Source organism: Saccostrea echinata, unplaced genomic scaffold (assembly GCF_033153115.1).
Source record: "Saccostrea echinata isolate AGI-Se365-2 ecotype Australia unplaced genomic scaffold, CSIRO_AGI_Sech_v1 ptg000046l, whole genome shotgun sequence".
Classification (NCBI taxonomy): Eukaryota; Metazoa; Mollusca; class Bivalvia; order Ostreida; family Ostreidae; genus Saccostrea; species Saccostrea echinata.
The window spans coordinates 3,103,061-3,129,564 of record NW_026889795.1 but is presented as its reverse complement, the minus strand read 5'-3'; the positions used below and the strand labels follow the sequence as shown (position 1 = coordinate 3,129,564).

General features: G+C 33.0%; 1 protein-coding gene across 4 annotated transcripts; it reads right to left on the bottom strand.

Annotated features, from left to right (window-relative positions):
• On the bottom strand, nt 1-26,109 carry LOC133202218 (uncharacterized). 4 transcript variants are annotated; one of them, XM_061337996.1, is made up of 3 exons: nt 25,869-26,109; nt 3,457-3,525; nt 1-397 (listed from the first exon to the last, which is right to left on the bottom strand). In XM_061337996.1, the coding sequence occupies exons 1-3, from the start codon at nt 26,082-26,084 to the stop codon at nt 353-355; spliced, it is 330 nt and encodes a 109-aa protein (XP_061193980.1). In that variant the 5' UTR covers nt 26,085-26,109; the 3' UTR covers nt 1-352. The 4 variants fall into 4 exon arrangements, with proteins under 4 accessions (XP_061193980.1, XP_061193981.1, XP_061193979.1 ...); XM_061337997.1 differs by lacking the exon at nt 25,869-26,109 and adding an exon at nt 10,012-10,247; XM_061337995.1 differs by lacking the exon at nt 25,869-26,109 and adding an exon at nt 7,734-7,982.
• Between the last annotated feature and the right edge of the window lie 395 nt (nt 26,110-26,504).

Sequence of the window (26,504 nt, the reverse complement as noted above, 5' to 3'; positions counted from 1 at the left end):
TACATTCAAAATTGTATTTTATCAGAATTATTCCAAATATATTCAGCATAATCATATAAAAATACAATATATATACAGGTAACTTATAGAAATTCATAAAATAAAAACAGATGATGTATTTTGAGCGTGTGGTGACGGGTTGTAAAATAGTCAAGGCGTCCTTAAATATAGTCAGAATACCGCTTGAACAGAGAAAAATAACTTTTAATATGATTTTTAAAAAAAAAACTTCATCATAATTATGTCAAGTAAAGGAGTTTCGGATCCAGTGTAAGGCACGCATGCCTCGTGGAATTATCACACAGAAGTCTGATATTAAGCGACACCGTTCACCTTAAACACAGAAGAGTTCCTATTCCCTAGCCATAGACTGCGCCTGTGCCTGGGGTTGGATTTCCTGTGAATAAAACAAATCAACAAATTAAGTGATTGCTTTCAATTCATAAAGACATGAAATATACAATACAAAATTGCGTAAGACTGCCCTAATATTTATTTCATTATTTACTTATTATCAATTTGTGATAAATATTGCATTGAGATTTTTGGATCAGACATGTCAAGTGCTGTTCCACACAAAGGAAGTTACACGTACATAAAGGCATGCAAAATTAACCAATAGATGTTTAGATTTGTTAACCTTTACTTAATTAAACATTCTTTAATTAAAACATTCTTCAAGATAATCAAACATTTGTCTATTTAATAAGATGGAAATAAAATGCATCTAAATCTGATACCAGGGAAATAAGAGAAGACGACTTCTTAATTAATGTGCCTGATTATTTCAAATCAATATTTAAACGACTATTTTTTTTTTTAAAGATACTATTGCAAAATCAAGACCGGTTCAATTTTGTTAGTGTATATGTCTATAGATTTAAAAAGACTTAAAATTATAATTACTTCTTTTTATTGTGTGCATCCCCATTCATCTAACTAATAGTGTAGATGCTTGACCAATCCAGTTTTACCTGAGAGATTGTACGTAAATAATACGATATCCTCAACTACCTGCCGGTATTATACATAAAAAACAGGTTTTAGACTGAAACGAGAGATTCATTATTTTTATAGCCAAGGGTTCTTCATTTCACTCAAGAATGGAGGCCTTAATGGGTCATATTTATTCAATGCGGGTTTTTTTACAGTTGAGGAGACACGTTACTATGGATATGAAACGCCCACACAATTCATTAAGATTCAACGACTGTTTCGCTTCATCACGTGAGCCACTCATTCGTAACGATTGGCTGCATAGCCCATAGCCAAAAAAGGGCACAATAAATAAAAAGGTGCAAAAAGCATTATTTGGTCAAAGAGACGGGTGTGAATTAAACGAGGAAACTGATCGAAATTTGAAAAAAAATTAATGAGTCCTGAAATTTCATTCCTTCCCTGTGATCTCTGATCCAAAGATATTTGTCTGGCTTTGCCAAGCATTTCAAATGACTCGCTACACAGTTCAAGATCATACAAACACCATCACACATGCTGACAAAGAATTGTAGGAAAAGTACATTGTTCCAAAATCGATTTCTGAACCATTTTTTCTCTCTCTCAGTTATATAGATTTTTCAGACACTGTGTGATAACAGCCTTTGTTCTTTAGCCTAACCCTATTTCTGGTGCTTTTCATGCACCCAATCATTTTGAAATACTACTTTGGTTTTTCCTCCGATTATCTTCTTCAGAATTTTTAAACAAAGCAACACTTGAGTCTTATTTCATTTCATGCAATGTTTGTCATCTATTTTGACTACAGCCATGGTGAGATAGCCGTTTGTTTATACGTCGCTACAACAAATCTTGTAATAAGAACTAACACGTCATAAATTCCACTCGATTGGTCGAAGACCGCTGCTTTGAAATCAATATCGATCACTATTGCGTTTGGTTCTCAGAGCAAACTTTGTACCATATATAACTAGTGATAACATTGCGCCATCTAAATAAACGGATCAGTACTTTGTTTGCTTTCACGTGTTTAATGTTGTATATAAGTGCCTATCTTTCCTGCAAATTAATCCGATTTTTTTTTCCTAAATAGATCTGTCCGTTTGACCTAGAAAAACGACACTTTTCTCGACAATTAACCGTATAAATCATGCCTGTATCTTTATCCCTGCCATAGAAAACTGTGGAGGGAAGTGAGGACGCAAGACTCAACCATCAGAAACTTTTTTTTTTTTTTTTAAAAGACAAAGATTTCTGTAGAGCCTCCCCTCCGCGTCAAACATAATGTACCACTGCGAATACAAGTTGAATGACAATGTATTGAGTTTATTAACAATGTGTCATATTTTATTTTTGAAGCTTTGGTAGTCACTGAGGTTTAACTGGCTTTTTGCTCTGAAATCTTTATTTCTTCCTTGAGGATCTACTAGCATGTCAACACAAAAGAGAAGGACAAAAAAATAAAAACCCAACAAAAGCCTCAACTCAAATGACGAAATAAAGCTTAACAAGATATCTCCAAAATATGCACTACATGTACGTATACGTTCTTATAAAAGGTTAAAACTACTTTTTTTTTAAATTTGCTTTTTTCAGAAGATTAGATATACGAAAATGTACCACATATTCTATCATTCCCAACCTCCTCCTAGAATCTATCAATCTTTCATGGCCCCCGCATAAGTATAATTATATACATTTATACAAATCTCCAGCTTTTCAGCATGGTCTCATATTTTTACTTATGAATTTTCAAAGTTAGACGTAAAACTGGAAGATAACTTAATTGTGTAGATGTAATACATGTAATTTGTTACTTCATGAATATCATTACATTTTAGAAGTATCTATATATAATATGTTACTGTTTTTTTTAATCTATCAATTAACTTGGGGTATGTGTTTCCTCAATTCTAAATTACATAACAAGCTCAATGATGTATAAATATGTTATGACGTGTCTGTCCTAAGCTAAAGTATATACCATATCTACTTCCAGAATCCATTGACGAAAATTTTCATGAACTAAAAAGTTAATCTAAAAAGTAGCTGAATAACAATTTATTTTAATTTTAACGACATATACATATTTAAACTTTTAAGTAAGGTCTACTGATTTTTTCAGTACACTGAACGTGTTATAAATTAATATGTATCTTTTTCTCGTCTCAATTTATCATTATCGTGATGTTTACATTGTTTTAAGATAACAACACTGAGATGAATTTAGTACATATGTATGTATCTAAGTTTTTCGCTACGTATAGGTTAAAAATTTTGATATCGCACCATGGCCATGATCGTATTATCCGAATTTCGAAATATACACATAGTTTATCAAAATCAAATATAGGACATACTTACAATTGATCAATATTTTGAGTTAAAATGTTTGAAGGTTACAAATTATCTATTTGAGATTCGACTTGTTTTGTTTAAATTTATATGCAAAGGTATGACTGATCTGGAAGTAATTACATCCGTCCCCTTTTAACTTACCTGAGCATCCTGTATTAAAGCACAGAGTGGACAGAATAAATGAACCAGGCAATCACCACCGAAGGATCCCTGTAAATAAAGAAAAAACATTGTAAAACACTATTGTAATAGACCAAATAAGCCAGGCAATCACTACCAAAAGATTCCTGTAAGTAAAGAAAAAACATTGTAAAACACTATTGTAATAGACCAAATAAGCCAGGCAATCACTACCCAAAGATTCCTGTAAGTAAAGAAAAAAACATTGTAAAACACTATTGTAATAGAACAAAGGACAAGGTATGTTAAGGGCCGAATTTGGCCCCTTGTTTGATGTAAAAAATCAAAACACAGTTAAAATTGTCATAATTTGCAGTTAAGAACTTTAAATGATGCTTGTTTTAAGACCAGCAATAATTTTGATCCACAGGGAGGTCACAAGAGGGTGCCAAAGTTGGACATTTTGCCGAATATCCTCAATTCTGATGGAATTTCGTCGAATTTAAGATCCTTTTGTGACTTTCCTGTGACCTTTGTATATCCCACAACTTAGAATTAATACTCATTTTGTTCGAGGGATGACAACAGGTTTGTAATGATGAACAATTGCATTGCTCCTGGAGACACCACAAATCAGGGGCCAAAAAAGGGTCTTAGTCCATCTTGTCCTTTGTCAGGCAATCACCACTAAGGATTTCATATAAGGAAAACCTAACCATTGTAAAACTCTATTGCAGTACATTCAACCAAACACTAGATTTTTAGAGAAAAGAATGCTGTGTATACCTTTTTAAATTTAGTGACATCTATATAAAATAGGGATACTTTGCCAAAGAGTAAAACAAATGCAATATCAAAGTATCATCAAAAAAAAATCCCTGTATAGAATAAAAATATTGCAAAACCTTAAAGTAGATGCAACACCATCACTCCAACACAACTCCCCGACCCCAACCCCTCAACCAACCAACCCCCCCCCCCCAAAAAAAAAAGAAAAGTAAAAGAAGCGGAAAGAGATTTAAAATTAAAAAAAAATAATCTTGTGCCTTATACAGAAAAGTAGATTATGAGGAACATTTTACACTGATAACAATGAAAAAAATCCGGAAGAATCGACACTTTTGCATTATTTGCAACACCAGAATTATTTGCCTTGTTCGGACTGGAATGTCATTAATCAAAAGAACCGTCCAATGGTTGCCGTAAATTCAAATATTTATAAGATTAAACAATTCATAAACCAAACAAAAATTCCCCTTGACCTTATTCATATGATCTTGATTCAGAGTAGGGACTCGTTGGTCACACGCTACTTAATATGTGGCAGGTACATGAGAACCTCTTATACCAAAAAACGAACCTAACTCAAATCTTAAGGGGGCCGACTGGGGTTTTCATTGCGCAATACTCAATAATGAAATTAAAGAGTTTCTCTATAGTAGTTTTCACACAATAGAACCCCAGTCGGCTCCCTTAAATATTGAAATGACCTTCATGTAAGATCATACCACAGGCTATTTTCATTATATTCCGATCTTAAGGCAAGTTCATGACACATGCCATTGTCATAAGCTCCCATTTGACAAAGGATGAAGTCCCCGGGTTGTTTACAGAAAAATTAGAAGAAAAGTTAAAACGAGAGAGAGAGAGAGAGAGAGAGAGAGAGAGAGAGAGAGAGAGAACCCAAAACCAATATAGTGTATACCATAAATTCATAACTGATTTTGAAACAAATATATAGGAAATTTAAAAAAGCGTTTTAACAACATGTGCAAACTTATATTTTTTTTTAATAATAAAAAAAAATAGAGATTAAAGAGAGACAGCACATCGGAAATACTTCAGTGTAGTAGGTCACAAATACATAACTTGAAGCGTCAATTTATATCCCTTGTCTCACTTGACAAATTTTAAAGCCTTATTACAGCGACATAGAATATCGGGGACCAGCAGAGGGATTCAATAAGCTGATTTTTTTTTTCCTCATCAAAAGAAAAAAAAAATGCAAATTTTTGCTCAATTACACGTATGCTGGAAGTTTTATTATTGTTTACTTGTTCTTTCCATGCATTAAGGTTTTATTTTCATTTCTAAAGGTGTGTATAAATACATATATTAAACATCCCATCCTATACCCCTCGTTGGAATTTTTGCATCTTACGGATGTTTCCTTCTTTTTTCAGGGATGTATATAATAGATATAAAGTGCGTCCCTCCTCTAAACGCTCTTCCATATCACTTCGGAGACAAAGTATCTATAGTACACTTGAACATTTGTACATTACGGGTTTTTCTTAAATCAGACTACGTAGCTGACCATGCATAATAAGGTTTACTTAATGTCACACATTCTCGAGGCCTATTGACCTCATTTTGTTTAAAGTGAAAACACGAACAATGTTGACATAGAAAGGTTAACTTATACAAATCTTCTGGACAGATCAAGCTGGTGAACAATGGCAACAGTTCTATAGAGAAAAGGGCTTTGTGTAAACGAAAGAGGATTAACTACAGAAATCCGGCATTAATATATTAACTAGAACACATACATGTATATAGGGTCTTAGCAGGCTCTGTTTAATTTACGTTTGTACACGTAATAATAGATTTACAAGAAGTATTACTTATTATTGGATGTGTCGCTACGATTTACTTCCTTGATCCGCCCTTTTCATGAATGATGCCGGCTATACAAATTCACTGTTTCGACTTTGACAATGAAACCCTTGAGATCGGATCACAATAGCGAGTTATTTAACATTTTATGGAGGGACACTAAATTAATTTTTTTCTATAAGCAGGTATCCGATCCCCCCCCCCCCTTCCCCCATAGACAAATAGTCAATTTACAAGTAATGCACAATTTCCTAACATTTTTAGGAAAAATATATGAATTGTGACATTTTTTTTTTACTGCTGCTTTAAATCAGATATGTTTAACCCTTCTGGTACCCCCTAAGCTTGACCCAGAAGCAAGTGATAATCTTAAATCTTATTTCTCCCAATTTCTAAATGTCAGGTGAATAACTCAAAATGCGGCTTTTTTTTCTCGAGAAAAAAAAACAATTAGGAAAAAAAAAACGCAGTTTCATCGATCTTTTAATTTACGGTCTGGATACTTTAACTTTTTTTTTTCGTTAAACAATACGCGCATGTCAACATTTTTTTTCCTCACCTGTATTACTATATTTGCAAATTAATGAAAGATTTTTTTTATCAACATAGATTTCAAACAGCTGACAAAAATTTAATGAAAACTTACATCAATGCCTTTCTGCTCTCGGATTTTTTCGCGAGCCTTAGCAACGAAATAGATACCAACGATGGGGAAAATAGCGTACAACGCCCCAACCATCACACAGGAATCTCCAACCGCCTCCGCATTTTTCCCAGCCGTGTAACATGGAACAAAGTAGGTAATAAGACACAGAGTGCAGTTGTTAAAGCAACCGAACAGACCATTAGAGAATTCCCCCATCCTTTCTTTCGTTGGTTATATCTGATGTGAATGCCGAATGTGACTGACTACGCCTCTCTTGTCTACCCGAACGATACAGTGAGAGTACGCCGATAAGGCGACAACAAACAGACCTGAATGAATGGATTTTTGCCGCGGATGGATATACTACTAGAGCAATGATTGGTTGAGAGATCGGGGAAAAACAAACTGTGCTTAAGCTTCCTTTTGTTTGTGAATCGTTACTACAACAGTATTCACGCCCCTGTTTCAAATTGTGATTCAATGGAATATATTCGGAAAATGAAGATTTATATGCGAAATATTTCAAAGCAGCTCACGTATACAAGAAAAAGGCGGAAACTGTTTGCATGGTGTGTACGTGTAAATGATTTCATAACCAAGTAGTAATATGGAAAGACATTATACACACATGTAATATAAGGACTTTCGTTGCAAATTTGTATATCAAAGAGATGAAGCTAATACGAGATAAACTGGTATTATACAGACAACAAGCCACGTTGATTTGAATACAGGAAGTTTCTGTTTGCAGCTTATCTTGGGAATTCACAGACCATAATCGTCTGTACAACCCAGACCTTTCAATTCCTTATCTTAGACAAATAAACTAATAGATTTATAAATGCTTACATATACCCCCTGTTTTATAAAAGCCCTTCCAGACGACGTGACATTGATAAATTAGATAAGGACAGCAAAATACTCTAGATCCGCCCCTTACCCTAAATATACTTTCCATTTCAGGGCAATAAAAAGCTACCCGTTCCACTACTTACTGCGATCTCAATGAGAAAATAAGATACACGCCACTACTTACTGCGATCCCTTTCTGTTCTCGGATCTTTTCACGGGTTTTAGCGGCAAAGTAAACTCCTACAGGACCAACGAGTGCATAAAGGACACCCACCATCATACAACTGTCCCCCATAGCTTCGGCATTCTTACCCGCCGTGTAACAGGGGGCCACATACGTAATTAGACAGAGGGATAGGTTGTTGAAGCACCCACAGAGACCATTAGACCATTCCCCCATTTTGATATGTATATCACAGACAAGAAAGTGTCACTTCTGTGCATCCGTGTGATTTGCACATTCTACTTTTATATATAGTGCAGCATCCTTAGTTACTAAGCACGTGACGTATCCTGCATTTCCTTTGTAAGCATCTTGCATAAATCTGAAGTTGTAATGAAAATGGTTCTCATAGTACTTGATGGATAATAGAACCATAGCAGAGATTTTCTTGATTTCGGTTTATAATCTATTTGGTTTTTTTCTCTCCTGGATATTTTGAGTTCTTCTTTCAATGGTTAATTATACATTCAATAATTCGATAGAGCATCTACTTTTGGATGAATTCAAAAACCATGCAAAGACCCAGGGTAATTGATCGCGACAAAATAAAAAATTAAAACGAAATAAAACCATGTTAACTATAACGCACAGAGACTAGAGCAGCAACAAGTCACACAAGCGGATTTATGATTGATTTAAAAGGATGTTTCATATTAAAGCTACGAATGAATCAATATCCGGTACATAGAGCATGAAGTTGACTGCATTTAACATCTTGATTATTACTAATATGCGAGTGAAGTTAGTGCAAGCAAATCTCTAAATGTTTACCTTTAACCACCCATTAAAGAACCAAATACATTACAAAGAAAATGATAAAATTTACTGAAATCATGGAATGCATTCATAATGGGAGATAAAAAGAACGATCGGAGTATATACTTGAGAGAGAGAGAGAGAGAAATTAATTAAGGACCCTCTATACATCAGTGCAAAATGTTTTTGGGACATTGGGAAAATCATATTGAATAAAGTTGTAAATATTGAGGTCATCAATTTAATTTTCAATATATGGTACCTGGCATTTGTCTCCAGGAAAAATGTTCAAAGACAATCAAGTATCAATTAACAGAAGTCACTATTGTTTACTTCCGTGGAGAAAATACATGCGAATAAAGTGTTCAAGTAATTTATTTTGGCTATTTAGAATGTTATGGATGCTTGAACTGATTACATATTGCGTAATATACTGTAAATTTCAATTTATTGGAGTTTAGATCTAAGGGCAGATCACTCTAATTACAGAAAAAAAACCATGAAATCAGAACTCTTTACTGTGAAGTCTAGAGAGGGTTCTTAGCAGTAAACTGCATTGTCTTTTCTTTTATGACCCAGACGATATTACGATAAGATCTTGAATCGTACAGAAACATACACATATATATAAAAAAAAAAAAGACAAATAAAACAAACCAAAAAACTAAAAAGAAAAAAAAACGCATTTCATACATTTGAAAAATGAAAACACAAGGGACGCAACCTATAAATTTAGCAAATTAAATAATGTGTGATATAGCAATTATCTATTAAAGCGCCGTGTCTTCTTAAAATTAATACACGCATTATCACCCCCTGGTAAATAAGCTTATAAAAAAATCAGATTAAAATCTACGTTTTTGGAGGGGGAGGAAGAGAGGGATGCAGAACGCGCTAATTAGCATTTCGAATTTTGCAAATTGGAAGTAGGTATATATGGTACAATGTAAATGTATACCATTCACGGTATTTAATAAAATTTTACAAGAATTAAATGAGGAAATTATATTTAAGTTAGAAAACCTTGATAATTGAAGATCATCAATATTTGCTCTAGAAAAAAAATTTATGCAGGTCAAAATACATCACAGCGATTACTTGGCCCAATTTCTATCATTCTTCCCAGTGTAAGTCCCTAATTTCAAGACGGACAGTATTCGAATCCCTACTGAAATCAAAGACGATGACCTGTACCTGCTAACTGTATAAAGATAATATGACGTACAAATTCCTCCTTCAAGTATTCTGACTATCCTTCAAGTAGTTTTATATTTGGAAAATGTATTAAAGCAAGCAACTAGTATAAACTCCAGATTTTAAATACACAGAACGAATATTTGCACTACCCCCTTCCAAATATTAAGCATACAGAAGCAACTCTTGCCACGATGTCATAAGAATATATGTAATACAGAAAAAAATACCCCCACCCCAAAGGTCTCCCGATCCTCGAACGGCGGTTCTAGCCACTACATGTACTTACTTCGATCCCCTTCTGTTCTCGGATCTTTTCACGAGCCTTAGCGGCAAAGTAAGCTCCAATGGCGGGGAAGATAGCGTATATCACGGCCACCATCATACAACTGTCCCCCACGGCTTCAGCATTCTTACCCGCCGTGTAACAGGGGGCCACATAAGTGATGAGGCATAGGGTACAGTTGTTGAAGCATCCACAGAAACCGTTAGACCATTCCCCCATTTTGTTTTTTTTAATATATCACAGACGAGAAAGTGTCCGAGACATAAATGAACTTATCTGATATATACGTGGGATGTGGTTTTTATATCATAACGCCCTTAGTTACAAAAGTCACGTGACATTGGGTAGCCCCTTGCTGAAAAAATAGAAATCGGATTTAATATCCAATGATTTTTTTTGAAAGACAAATCTATTCAAGCATTCCATCAGGAGAGTTTGTAAATGCTTACTGAGAACACACGTTATAAAGAGAAAAATGTATGTTTAAATAGTTCCACTTCAAAACTTGGCATTTGTTTGCTAGCTTTTTGAATTTCTTTCGTGTATGCCCCAAAGAGTGTATTAAGGTCAAGTCACCATTTGTTGATAAATAGGTCAATGTCTTCAGCATTCCTACTTTGATACCCGTGTTGAAGCACTTACAAATCAATATATTTCTGTGTTCGTCAATGAGGAATTCCAAAATACGTTGTTCTTAAATAAATAATAAAACTGTTGCTGAAGAGATTTATTTAGACAACGGCAAAATCCAAGCAGAAAGTTTTGTCAGTAAATTTCTTAAGGTTCATAAACCCCCTGTGTATACTCATATAAATTGTTGCTTTAACGCTCTCGATATTCCAAAATCAATCTTAATTATAATTTAAATGCAGACAATTTCAGGATACCTTGCGAAACAAAATTTGACAGAAATTGCCTTTTAACATGACAATTAATTTGATAAAGGAATATTACTCATTCATCCCAGTTAGAGTTACCTCTTATATCAGAGGGTCATTGAACCTTTACAAGATGTTCAGTTTACTTTCGAGGTGCGCAACATAAGAAAAAATCCGGAGAATTTACTTCTTTTGGAATAAATTTTACCCCCCCTCCCCCCCCCCCCCCCAAAAAAAACAAAACTAATGACACCGATTTGTTGCCTAAGGTAGAGAAAAGATTTTTTTCAATAAAAGTTAATGCGTTAATGAGAGGAGGTAATTAAACACACACGCGCGCGCGCACACACACACACACACACAAAACAATTACCGGTAATTCATGTGTTTGATTCTCACATATTGTGTTTCTGTTTGCTTCATCGATTAAATCAGTATCAGTATCTACTTTAATGTCATATTTATTTTCAACCAAACTCTAACTGTATAGCTGCCCTAGGTCTAAAAACAGAAGTCTGCAGACAAAACGGATAAAATTCTATCCCCAAGTTCCCCCGAGGTTCATTAATTAATTATTTCTCAATTTATTGATTTAGGAGAAAAAAGTTCATTTAAAAGCTGCATATTTTTTCTTTAATTACAAATTCTTTCAGATGTTCGGAATTTTAAATAAAAAATAGTCATATATGGATAAATTAGTTCTCAAAGGAAGCTTTGCGGTGCGGCCTAATTCAACATTTTATTTGCATCCGAAAAAAGAGAAGACAAAGGAGAAAAATACAATTTGAAGACGTTAACCGTTGATTCTCCGAACAAAACAATGAGACTATATTTCATTTGAAGTATCTTTCCTACCTATCTTCCCCTTGGTATTTGAATAATGATTCGGAGACCAAGAAATAAACGGAATTTTTACTTTTGACAACTTATTATTGGGGCAACTTCTTATAGCCTTTTTTTCGCACACTGCCATTCTGAAAACAAGAAGATAACGTAACATACAACTTTAACAAAATCCAATAACTTGAATGAACAGGTTTGCGAGATATTTACGAATTAAGTGGTTAACTGACTATTATTGTCACATCATACTTAAATGGGAAAGAGAAAAGGGGTTTTCTATGCATTATTAAAAAAAAAGATAAACAATGCAAAGATAACAGCACAAGACCGTCGTTATTAGCTTGTAATTAAGTTGTTCTCTGACCATAAATTATATCACAAAAACTCAAGGCTTAAACTTTTATCCTTTGCGACAATAAAAGTGTTCTTCAGTCCATGTTATTTGTTGAACACTTGGTCATTAGATCAATTTTTACATTTCTGCGAGCCTGGACACAAATTTATGTAGTAAAATAGCGCGATTACGTGGGGAGAAAAGTCAATCCCATAGGAAGAGGGTATATATAATTTTACGCAAATAGAATATACATATTTAAGCTTTATTGGTTTTTGCCAATATCCTTTGTTACACAAAAAAGTCAAATGATCACGTCTTTTGCAAATTAAAGAGGCTAATAATATTCAATCTCAATTTCTTGCATTAATAATGTCAAAAACTTTTAATTCTAGCATTTTCACATCCCTTCCAACAGATAAATATTTTATATATATATATATATATATATATATATATATATATATATATATATATATATATATATATATATATATATATATATATATATATATAAAAGCTAAATCTAGAATACATTTAGATATACCCTCATTGCTTCAAATTATATATGTTTGAAACATTAAACCAATAATAAACCAATATAAACCAATATGCTTCCAAACTTCGATCTTAAGGAGAAAATAAAAGATCCCCGCCACTACTTACTTCGATCCCCTTCTGTTCTCGAATCTTTTCACGAGCTTTAGCGGCAAAGTAAGCTCCAATGGCGGGGAAGATAGCGTATACCACGGCCACCATCATACAACTGTCCCCTACGGCTTCAGCATTCTTGCCCGCCGTGTAACAGGGGGCCACATAAGTGATGAGGCAGAGGGTGATGTTGTTGAAGCACCCACAGAAACCGTTAGACCATTCCCCCATTATGTAAAAAAATGTAATATCACAGATAAAAAAAGTCCGAGTTCAACGCTCGTTTATGAAGGATTCGATCTGGTATGGTGGTTTTTATACTGCATAACCCTAGTTACGAATGTCACGTGACATATACCCGCTCCAATAATACATAAAATCATTTAAATACAATAATTAGTGTTCTGAAAAAAGAAGAAGAGTTCATGGTTTCAATGAAAAGGTCAATATTCATAGTAGTGTTATATCTAGGTTGCATAATCAATGCAGCTTATATTATGGTCAAATGATATAATCTTGAGCTGCCTTTTAAAATTTCGAAATTAGGTATTTCTTGTATTTTTCTGCAAAAATGCTGTAAGCATTCTATTTATTAAAAAAAAAAAAAGAACTGATACATTGTAGTTCTGTAAACAAGGTGCAATTAGCAAAAAAAAAAGTTAAGTTGTAAGTACAGACAGAAAATTTACAACCATGCATTGTCGTAAATTTGATGGTAAAACATTTAAAAAAAATCAATAGTTTGGTGCATTGATCTGTCGGTAATGCAAAATCTGCTGTCAATTTTTTATATTGATTGCAAAATATTCACATATTGAGAAATTTAAAGTATCTAACGCTTAGCTTGGACGGTCACCCGTGAACTTCATAAATGATGTACATGTATACATTTTTAATTTTTCAATATGCCTCGACAGTGGATTATATTCACTCTTAAAAAGAGGTTTTGAAAATCTTTTTTTCGGGGGTGGGGGGGGGGTAAAATGACACTTCCTTCATCTCTTCCTATACATTGTTGGAGTATTTGAAACCAACAGATATATTTAAACTGTACCGTATTATGTAACCAAATCCCTGCTTATGTTGTTAAAAAAAATCACACTGAAGAACAAAACAAAAGCATTGTTCTTTATCTAGTGTTAGGGTTCACATATCAGGCCAAAAATCGGGGAAAAAATGTAAAATATGCAAGTTTCTATTCACAATATAAGTAACCCATGAAAACGTACAATATTTCTGTTCAAGTACAGCAAATAGGGAAGGGGTCAACAAATCGCAGGCACGTGATGTAAATGAATAAGAAAAAGGCGCTTATTTTTCAAAAGCTCAATTTAAAAGACAACAGAGGCTTAACTCACGGACAAGAATATAAATAACAAGGAGGTTCTGACTTGATAAATTATCTCGTGGACCACAACCCCCCCCCCCCTCCCCACCTCTTCCTCCCCTAATTAGAATCGTTTATATGCAGATAAGCTTTATAGCATAAATCAGTAAAAAAAAAGTTCTGTATGTCAAGTTTTCTACATGTTTGTGCAAAAGTGTCACTGATTAAAATGCTTTAAAATCTTAATCGTATCCATTTAAAAATTGCAAAAAGTTTATTGAATACATGTATGAACAATTTTGGACATATCTAATGATAACCAGATATCTCTGACGAGGCTGTAGCTCTACTGGTTTTTACTTATAATAACAAAAGCACAGAAAGTTAGCACTTCGACTTGAAACTATGGCAATAGCAATAAATAAACTAATGATCCTTGGTTGAGTCTCTTCCTGGGTCAAGTTCAACTGCAATTGAACAAAAACTGTAGTAGGCGTAACATTTTTAAAAGAATTTCACAGAAAATTCTATTTTTAGTAACCATGGCAACACCATTCATCGAAATCATAAACTGATAAATAGAATTACGTATCTTAGTCTACTTACATGTATGTACCAAGTTATATTGAAATCAAACTAAAACTGTAGGAAGAGTAGCTTTCTGAAAGAATTTCACAGAAAATTCCATTTTTAGTAACCATGGCAACACTATTCATCGAAATCAAAAACTCATTAAGAGAATTATGCATCTTAGTGTAGTCTACTTGTATACCAAGTTATATTGAATATCGGATCAAAAATGTAGGAGGATTTATAGCATTTTGAAAATTGTTTACAGACAGAGGGACGACGAACGCCTTACTATCGCTTGTCTCTGACCAGTAAAGCTAAAAATATATTAAATGTGGTAGTTTATAGATGGGAACAAAATCTTGAATCTCCTACCAAGAGTTGTCGTACCTTTTTACCTGACATTAAGATCGATAATTTTTGGTTTGGATTCCTTAATTTTTTTTTCTCCTCTCGGACTTTTTATATTTGATTAATTAGCTTCTAGCAGAATGCATTACACATGACCGAAAATAAAAATCTTGTGCACATACTCATGCAAAATAAGGTAATGAGATTTAAAAAAGAAGAAGAAGAAGAAGAAGATCGTTGTTTACAAGTTACTCAGATAGCCTGAATGTTACAGAATAATTTTTTGTGGGTTGGAAATAAAGACATCGTTCAGGGTCATTCTTTATCAGATGACTTAGTGACTATTTCATTTTTAAGACGGTAGTTACATTTTGAACTTAAAAATAAACTCTTACAGGTTTCTCTACGTCTATGACTTTTCTTTCGCGGATTCTCCTCCTTGTTTCAGCCGCTATATAGACACCATAGGGCCAGAACAGAAAGTACAGACAGCCTGTGGCTAGACAATGATCCCCCACGACCTCTGAATTTTTTGCCGCGGTGTAACATGGGAACAAGCACGTCAGTAAGGACAAGCGGGTATTCCCCATACATTCGCATAGGGACGTTCTCCATTTACCACGAAATTCTGGAGACACTTTCCTATCCGGAAAATCATCAAACTCGCTTCGGGTCGTAGTCGTTCCTATCCGGCGGAAGGAAGCTGAAAGGTATTCATCCGTGTTCGAGTAAACAGTTTCATTTTGTCCTGAGAATTGATTCGAGCGGGAATGAACAGATTGACTAAGTCCGGTTGACCGGAAACTTCGGATACTCTTTTGTCTATCCAGCGGGGGCGTCGAAGTCGGACCTGGCGTTATTTGTGGAGTATAGGCACTCCTAGATGTTTCACCATTCTCTTGTGCCTTGCTTGTGTCTGTCTGTTTGCTATCATTCAATTTAAAGATATCGTCATCCATCACTAGAGAATTAATTTTACCAAATTAACACAATTTTGAACATGCACAAATTACACACTATTTAAATATTGGCAGATAAAAAGACAATATCGATCTTTTCTGTCACACATTGTGTAATTCAATATTCTGTGTTTCCGATTGAATGAATTATCAGTGAAAGCGTTTTAAAACATTTTAATTATGTCTAAAATATCCAAGATTTGTTTCATCTGCGAGGAAAAAATTTATAAACCAAAAGCTTTTTGTTTGTTTGTGTATTTATTTAAACTTAGTTCTTATTTATTTATTTATTTATTTATTTATTTATTTAAACTTAGTTCTTATTTATATATTTATTTGAACTTAGTTCTTAACTTAGTTCTTACTTAAAGGATAATGATAATGTAAGAGGGATAACTCTAATAAATTATACTTGAAACACCTTCTTGCCAGTCCGAGTAGCCGTTCATACATGACTGTACTAAGTTAGCTTGGTAAGAAGGACAACTCGTATCCGAGAATGTCAAACATTTCAAGTCTTGGCAGTTACGGTCAGTCATCGGAACTAATGGCCGAGATTCTAAATAAAAATAATTTCTATACTATTTTTAAAACTGTAAATGTTCCAACTTTATTTACTTAGTGGTGATTAAAAACAACCTTTTGCCTCTTACATTGTATTATGATCTGACGCCTTGCAGTGTTTTAAATGAAAAGTGAAAAATTGAATTATAAAGCAAATATTTGTTTAACATTAAGTAGAACATATTGATCTACTGGCCCTTACAAGGGGCATTAGGTTAATTGACGTTAAGTGATGCATAAAACAACTGGTGTCCACGTTAATATCTGTGTACTAAGAGATTGAAAGGAATTTCTCTGACACAGCTAAAAACATATAATGTAAACTGACTTTCGGAATAGTTTGATAATTTTCTGATGGGATTTTTTTAAAAAATAAAACCTGATTACAGAAGTATTTCAATTGTTTACTTATTTAACTTAAATTAATTGACCTTTAGCCCATAAATGTTATTCAAAAATCATGATTGTGACAGTCTATAATAGGATATCATAATATGATATTGTGTTTTTGTTTAATCAGATAAATGTAAAATAATCCATGTATTCCAAATATATATATATATATATATATATATATATATATATATATATATATATATATATATATATATATATATATATATATATATATATATAAAAGCACTAAAAACCGTGTCGTTGGTCATTTTTAGTGCTTTATATATATATATATATATATATATATATATATATATATATATATATATATATATATATATATATATATATATATATATATATATATAATAATAATAATAATAATAATATAAATAATCAAGGTATTCAAATCCGTTCCTAATCCGGCAAAGCTAATGGACAATTAGCAAAGGCTTTGGCAAAATAAAGTTCTCTAACATCTTAATTTCTTTTTAACCTTATTTTACAAATTCAGATAAGAAATTAAGGTGAAAAAATCTTTTAATAATCCCCATAGCTATGGACAAAGATCTAGGCTTCTGGCACAAATAAAGACTCTAACGTGTAAAAAATAGTTTTGCAAACAATCTAATTCAAACAACAAGTGATAAAAGGTTTTGATTTTTGTAAAAGTTTCATTATGATATGTTATATAATGTTGAATAATGTCATGTCATAATTAGATATCAAAGATTTTGTCTGAAGTTAGCGATTGGTTTGCGCCGATGCGGCTGTGCTGGACAACACTGTTAGACAAGTCTTGTCGATTCCACTTTTAAAATAATTTCAGTAAAGATTGGGAAACAGTCAAGGCCTTTATATAGTTACTCTCTCCTTGCTTCAATTGAGCTCGAAGTCGAAGATATTTGTGTAAAAATTTATACATTAAATTGGGTTTGTCTTTCGGATACAAAGCGTAAAAAAAATCTTCAAACCATAAAATAAAACTGATCGTTATTATTAATCCCAATTTTACAAGCTTTCATAAGAAATTATAATAATGGTCTAGGAAACGTGTGCAAGTATACTATCAATAGAAACCAAGACTGCCCAAACAAAGAAACCAAAACAAACAAACAAAATAAAAAACAAGCAAAAAAAAAAAAATTAAAAAACAAAAACAAAACAAGAAAACAAACAAACAACTTCATGTATCGAATCGTTCACCAACAAACCAGAGCTAGTGTACGGAAATCATACTTTTTCCACGGCAAAAATACTTCCACTTCCATATAATTATGAAGTATCATAAATTAAAAAGTTTCAAAACCAATGATCATGTTTATGAATTCAGCAAATCATTCGTTATACATCTTACTTTGATACACCCCCCCCCCCCCAAGAAAAGTTTAGTCGCCATCAGAAGTGTATACAATATAAACCTACTTGAATTCCTTTAAGTTCTCTGATCTTTTCTCTGGTTCGGGCCATGAGATAAATTCCTACAGGTGGAAATATACAGTACACAAATCCATTGAGTGGACAGCTTTCCTCAACCCCCTCGGCGTTCTTCCCCGCTGTGTAACAGGGGACAACCCATGTGTTGAGACATAAATTAATGTTGTTAAAACATCCACACAGATGGTTATTTTTGGACCAGTCTCCGGGTTTTCCTGACATGGTGCTTTTCTCTTGAACACAGAGGTTAAATCTAAGGACCACTGCCCCTGATTCTTTTTTTTATAGTTACGTCACGTGACCGGTCAGGTCGCTATAACAACAAAGTTCAATACACCAAAGGCAGTAGCCAGTTAGATTTCGCAACCTGTCTCTCTTCGTCAATAGTGGACTTTACATCGAAATAGATTACGTTCACAGTTAGATGGGATTAGTGTTGTATTTAAAAAAAGAAAAGAAAGTTTAATTTCCAGAGACAATTGAAAAATCCTTTTAAAACATTTAAATTCCGTCTTATGGATTGGCCAGTATTAACATGTTCTTTGGGACAAACTTAATGCAAAGTAGTGTAAATGGTCACGGATCGCTGGATTTCTGGATTTAGTGCCTTCTACATGTATTGACCGCTACCCCAGTGGCCAGCCAAAATTGGATGAACAATCGAATTGTTTTGGATCTGTTGCCATATAGACACATCAACAAATATTTTTGTTTCAACTAAAATAAAATTTCAAAGCTTGTATATTCCTAAATTTTCAATTATTTCGATATTGGAAAGAAACTTAAGTTAGAATGAATTAACAAATACGAAGCCACTAACACATTCTGTAAGCATGAAGAATAATGGTCATTTTAAATTAATTACAGACTTACAATACGAACAATACATGAATCACAGTGGATGCCCAACAGAATTGATTGATTTCTTTCATTTCGATATGCTGCAAAATAGTCATTGGAATAATGAAAGGAGTCTTATGGTCCATTTAGACACAATAAATGTACATGTCAATGATTCTCAATCCAATTTTGATTCAGTGACCCCTAAGCTACCTTTTTAGAAAGCACGATGCCTTGAGATATACAAATTCAGATAGTGTAAAAGTATGCAAGTCAGAGAACTTCGGTAATTTGACAGATACTAATAATTAAATGTATGTTAATTTGATGCTTTTCGTTCACCAAATAAAGTGCACAGTACGTATATGAAATGCTGTAAATTCGACCTAACGATATTGATTTTGGAACTGCAAATCTGTTGAGAGCGTAAACTTCATAAATTATGCAAACTTCATTGATTCTCTCTCTCTCTCTCTCTCTCTCTCTCTCTCTCTCTCTCTCAGAGTGTGGAAGAATTTTGTAAAACATTTCTAAATACTTATATAAACCAGCTTTAAATTTCCAAAGCCATACATGCACAGTATAGTCTGAAAAATAATATTTTAAGAAGGGCCGTTCGTATCAGGGTAAAACCTGGAACACATCGACTTACGATTAAATGTATGTGCTACGTTAATTTTTAGACATTTTAGTGGATTTGCTATCCTAGGTTTTTATTTGCAATGCGCAAGGGAAAAAAAATAAGATTAAGGATATTTATCTACTCTAATTACTTTCAAACTTTATTTTTTTTTAATTCCTAACAGGCCTAGATTTTTTTCTCAATCACACCTCTCTTCAGAATAGTCAATACGTTATAATTAGATAATGACGTAATTTTGGTAAACTTCTGTATTTTGAGCTATAACACTTTCTCTTCAATTACATGTATTACTCAGTATCAGGCTTATCTATGTTCGAACCTGCCTTTAATCCACAGTTAATCAACTTAATTAACACCAAGTGATTCCTGTCAAAAACAAAGCGGTACACACAAACAAGACTGGACATTGTGACATTACATAATGAGTACATGTACAATTTCAACTGAACGTGTCGGAGATAGAACACTGACATTTTGAATTTCAGCTTGTAATATCAAATGAATTTTTCCAGAGACCAAAATATGATTTTTATGCAGCATTGCCCTTAAAAGGAAATAAAATAAATAAAAGAAGTAAATAAAAAATAAGAATAGTTCCTCGGAGCTGCATATAGCAATTTTTTCAAATGTTTATAGTCTACAATCTGTATTAAGGGTTTGATTGACTTTTAGTAAAACAGAAAGTCTGACGTCTAATAAAACTCGCTCTACTGGTACTAGTAATTAGTTAAGTTTAATCATGCATTCAGCTATATTTCCCTTCAGAAGATCAATAAATGCAGATAATAATATTTATTAAATATCTGAAAATTACATCGTCCACCACTCTCATGGTCAAAGGGGGACGGCAAAAAATATTTCAAAGTTACTGTACTATTATGTTGTAAATTTTGAATTTACTGGGGGGGGGGGTAAATGCAAAATTTACAACAGTTGTAAATTTTGCATTTACTTCCCTTAGTAAATTCAAAATTTACATGATAGTACACTAAGATCAATATTTGAATTGAATGATATAGAATTGGAATATAATTTTTAGATTGCCTTTTAAAGTTACAAATAATTTTAAAACTGCAATGGTTTCAATATAGAATTCTGAACAAAATTTTAGCTTTAAAATCATATTTATTTAAAATCAAACCTACAAATAATAAGACATGTACATTTTGTCAGATAGAAAAAGAAACAATTGAATAATTGCTTTGGGGGTGTGGCAGTGTACAATATTTTTTAAAGTGAATTTGAAGATTACTTTGAAAATAAAACTAATCTTCAAATACCAATGACAAAGAAATCATTTCAGGGTTCTTGGAAAAAAAAAATAGTTATGTGTTATGGCTTAAATGCTATATTAACATACTTGCACACTATGAGGTGCACAGGGACGATACTTAGTGTAAATGCTGCGATATCGCTTAATATTATACTCTCATGTAAATTAGTTGAATCTGATTCGTCGAGAAACATTTGTTAAAAAACACTTTTACACTCTGAATAATGAAACCACGCCCTCCAGTGTAGCAACAGTCAACATTGCTTGACGACGGGGGATATTGCAAAAAATATTGACTGCGCAGAATTTATGCGCGCAAGGTTTAGTGTAATTTGTATTTGAATGTATAAAACATTCAGTAAAATATAATAAATATTGCATGAAGTTGAGTGTAACACTTAAAATTTTCACCCCAAGAAAACCATTGTCAACCGAGGCGCAGTCGAGGTTGACAATGGTTTTCGAGGGGTGAAAATTCTCCATCTCTCTCTCTCTCTCTCTCTCTCTCTCTCTCTCTCTATATATATATATATATATATATATATTAATAAAAATAACACCTGTAGGTTTTTAAAAGAAATATTTCGTATGATTTTGTAGAATGTGTAAAACAAAAATATAGAATTATTTTTAAAAATTTTGAATGAATAAAAAAATGAAAAATCATTTTTCCTGAAAGTGCTTTTTAAGCCAAGTTGAAATTTTTCTGGAGGCCTTTGGAAGGGGGAGGGGGAGGGGGGGTAAAAAGAATGGAGAATGCCAGTGGCATCTTTTTAAAATCTAAATTCCTAATAACTATCATTATCTTTTATTCTTTTTTAAGGAGGGAGGGGGGTGGGTGGGTGGAATCCTCTACATACACTATCGTGCGTATGACTGGACTGAATGTGACACATGCACTCCGAGCTCCGAGTATTACTTTATATAGTTTGTATTTCAGACATACGATTTCATACAACTGTAAACGTAAATCAATCATAACTTTTAAAAATACATTTACATGTTCCTTACTATTTTAATTCATTTTCTTAGAAAGTTAGAAGATTTGGGGTTGAAAATTACCTCTCTCTCCCATATTAGTATTTCTACATGCATACTTGGAGAGGTTCGGTATCTAAATGTAATGCTTTGAAAAATGCAGGTAATCCACCTGTAAAGTTATTCCAATTTCCAAGCAGTCTTTTATAAATGGAAAGTATATTCACGTATAATATATTACACATCTCCTTTTCCGTAAAATGTGAGATCATATTCAAATTATCAAGAAATGCTGAAAATCGCACGGTGTTTATGTACATGTTGACCACATTTTCATGTTTCCTACGTCTTTCTATCAAAGTTTAAATGCTAAAATTTTATTTGTCAGACTGGCAAGATGAAAAGCATAAAATTTAATAAAGTAGAAAAATGCATTCTGCATAGATATTTTAAAGGTAAAACAAAGTATTCGTAACTCTCCATTGAGAGCAATGTACACTGTTCTACCTCCGACAGATCATTTTTATTTTTTTTTTTTAAAGAATGGAGAGTTTCATCCTTTAAATAATCAATAGGCTAAATATTGACTCCTTGTTGATAGCACGTTTAGAAACAATTTAAAGTTTAAGGTTATTCTGTACAATTGTCCAGGCTGGTCACTGACGAAGAAAACACACACCCACAGAGGTGTATTAAGTACTTTGGGAATTTAAACTCTGATTTTTGAACTTTAAGTTTGAGTCAAGTATTTGCTTATAAAATCAATTGTCCAAAACAAATATTTTCAAATGCATAGCTTTTCTTTTTGAAAAACGCAAAAGCTGTTACATCGTACCAACTGGGTACATACATGTATAGGCATTCGGTGTGCATTTACTTTGACCTTGCCGTAGGGAGAGGGTTAAAATATGATATGTCTGCTTCCCAATCCCATTCACCATTTGTGAATAAAATTACATGTATGTATAAATAAAAAAAAATAGTCATTCGGTGGTTTGATGCAAAATAACTGCTTTTAGAGAGAGAGAGAGGATGGGGGCAGTTGTCAGTTTTATGTAAAACTATTTCTTTTTTGCAGTACATTTTGTAGAAAATGTGAAGACACAGTCTATAAAAATGAGAGACCTTGACTTCTTGTATATATTATATATATAGAGAGAGAGAGGGGGGGGGGGTATTTTTAGGCATTGTATGCCTGTTGCCCAATCTATTCAGTATCCTGAATAAATATTGTTTTAAATCAAAAGATGAGAAAAAAATAATTGATTTCATTGTTAAAAGAAAATACACATGTTTTCTCGTTATTCATCTATGATCAATATAACACGGCGATTTTACTTCGATACCCATGTCCGTGTATTGAATTAGAACTGTTTGGTTTACAATATTATATATTATATTATCTGGCTTATAAACTTATAAATAATATAACGATGACAATATACATATATTTAATTTTTACATGGAAGAAACACCAGGAGAACTATTCAGAGGAACAGACAGCCTCAAGGATATTTGAAATAATAGAACAAAGTTTTCTCCAAGATTTTACATTTGAATTGACATAAGTTTAGAGAAATTCACAACACTTGGTCTACTGCAGTATAGATCTATAATATCTTAATATCTGTTCCTTATTTCTAAAAAAGCTGTACATTCTAAAATGTAGTGACATTAATAAACTATCTTTCCTTCGTAAGTTGTTACAAAGTAAACATATTCTTTCGTTTAGTGAATCAGCGTACCATCTCCCTGTTTCTACAGGTATTTGTAAATGATGATTCGATGTAACGAAATTTCATCAAAACTTTCCCGTGTGTTGGTAAAATATTAATATAATTTTGGTCCAATTTTGACCCACCAGCTATAATATAGACAACCCCCTTCCCATCCAATTATTATTATTTTTATGCCCCCGTAATCGAAGATTCGGGGGCATATAGTTTTTGCCCTGTCCGTCCGTCTGTCTGTCTGTCTGTCCGCAAAAACTTTAACCTTGCCCATAACTTTTGATTGGTTGGAGCTATGGCTTTCATATTTCACATGTGTATTTCTTGTGACAAGACCTTTCTTTGGGTACCATTATATATGACCTTTTGACCTTGGCCTTGGAGTATGACCCACTTTTGAAAAATTTTATGAGACTTTAACCTTGGCCATATCTTTTGAACAATTGGAACTTGGACTTTCAAACTTCACAAGTGTATTCCTTGTGACAAAATCTTTCTTTGGATACCAACAATTTTGACCCTTTGACCTTGGAGTTCGACCTACTTTTGAAAAAAACTTTAACCTTGGCCATAACTTTTGAACAGTTTGTACCAGGGCTTTCAAACTTCACATGTGTATTCCTTTTGACAAGAAAGTCCTTCGAATACCAACAACTTTGACCTTTTGACCTTAACCTTGGAGGTTGACCTACTTTAATTTTGAAAAACTTTAACCTTGGCCATAACTTTTGAACAGTTGGTGCTTTGGCTTTTAAACTTCACAAGTGTATTTCTTGTGACAAGACCTTTTTTGATACCAAAATTATATTTGACCTTTTGACCTTGACCTTGAAGTTAACTGTTTTACCCACTTTTGCAAATTTTTATCAAACTTTTACCTTGGCTATAACTTTTGAACAGTTGGTGCTTGGGATTTCAAACTTCACATGTGTATTCCTTGTGACAAGACCTTCCTTTGGATACCAATAACTTTCACCCTTTGACCTTGACCTTGGAGTTTGACCTACTTTTGTAAAACTAACCTTGGCCATAACTTTTGAACAGTTGGTGCTAAGGCATTCAATCTTCATATTTGTAATCCTTGTGACAAGACCTTCCTTTGGAAACCAATAACTTTGACTCTTTGACCTTGACCTAGGAGTTTGGCCTACTTTTGAAAAACTTTAAACTTGGCCATAACTTTTGAACGATTAGTGCTAGAGCTTTCATACTTCACATATGTAATCTTCCTTCGAATACCAACCACTTTGACCCTTTGACCTAGGAGGTTGACCTACTTTCGAAAAACTTTAACCTTGGCCATAACTTGTGAATGGTTGGTGCTAGGGCTTTCATACTTCACATATGTAATCCTTGTGACAAGACCTTCCTTTGGATGCCAACAACTTTGACCCTTTGACGGACAGGGCAAAAACTATATACCCCCGAATCTTCGATACGGGGGCATAAAAAAAAACCTAAAATTCCCTTGCCCAAGAAAAGGGGGAGGGGGTTCCTGTCCACAAACATCTGTGAGTTCAGCATATATTAAAATCAGTAAATGAAAGAGATTAGAATTTGAAATAAATACTATACTCAGAACTGAGATCAAAGCGTAGCCCACATCAATATTCATCTATGTACAAAATGGAATTCTTCTCAATTTAAACTTAAAATTAAGTAGAATTTTAAATGATTTTGAATAAATACATTGTATTTCATTTTCAGTAACAGCATTAACATTGGCGAAATTGAATCTTTATGACTCAATTGGTAGATTTTAATTGGTTTTATGGACAAGGATTTAAATTAATTATATATATATATATATATATATATATATATATATATATATATATATATATATATATATATATATATATATATATATATATATATATATATATATCAGAAAAAGATCCCCAATTTATGAGATTTTCCTCTTTTGAATAGGAACCCAGAAGCACTATAACACAAAAGTAAGAAATCCATGCAAAGATTTCTTTTCTAGTCGAATAAAATACGAAGATAAATATAAGGAACAGTAATCAAGCTGAAAAGTCCATTGAATATTCTGTATAAGGATTAGCGTATATCACAGGCCTACCTCTATTCCTTTCTGTTGGCGAATTTTCTCGCGTGTTTTTGCAGCCAGGAAAATTCCCACAGGAGGAAACAGTAAGTAAGCTATACTGGCCGCGGGCATGCTCTCTCCAACTGCTTCCGCATTCTTGCCGACTACGTAGCAGGGCGCAAAATAGGCAGTTAGACAAAGCATGCAGTTATTGAAGCAACCACATAATCCATTGGACCAGGTTCCCATTTTCTAAATCAAAGCGGGTGATTATCTGAAAGATAAATTCAATTTTTCAGCAAATTATCTATAAAAAAAGAAAAAGAAAGAAATTAAATCTGCATATATGTGTTTTGTAAAATCTCAAAACTCGGGTATGCACATATAAGAAACAAAGAGGAAGTTTTAGTTACAAATGAATTGGACTTGTGAATTTTTTTTTCTGACTTTGTATTGAGACAAATTTAGTTGATCAATTTATTATAGAACTTTATTAAATTATCATTATATAGGCAATGCAAATTTCAGTCTGAGTTTTAAAGAATTTAAAATGTATTAAATTTTAGCTTAAAAAAAATAATTAAATAGATAAATATTGATTTCTATTTTCTATTGCCAATATTTTTATTACTTATAATAGTTTACCTAAAACATAAATACTCAGTTCTT

Coding starts and splice junctions, on each gene's coding strand:
- LOC133202218 (XM_061337996.1), bottom strand. CDS start 26,084: ATGGGAACCTGGTCCAATGGATTATGTGGTTGCTTCAATAACTGCATG. Junction 3,526..25,868: donor GCCAACAGAAAGGAATAGAG/GTAGGCCTGTGA, acceptor CTTTATTTACAG/GGATCCTTCGGTGGTGATTG. Junction 398..3,456: donor CTTTAATACAGGATGCTCAG/GTAAGTTAAAAG, acceptor TTTTATTCACAG/GAAATCCAACCCCAGGCACA.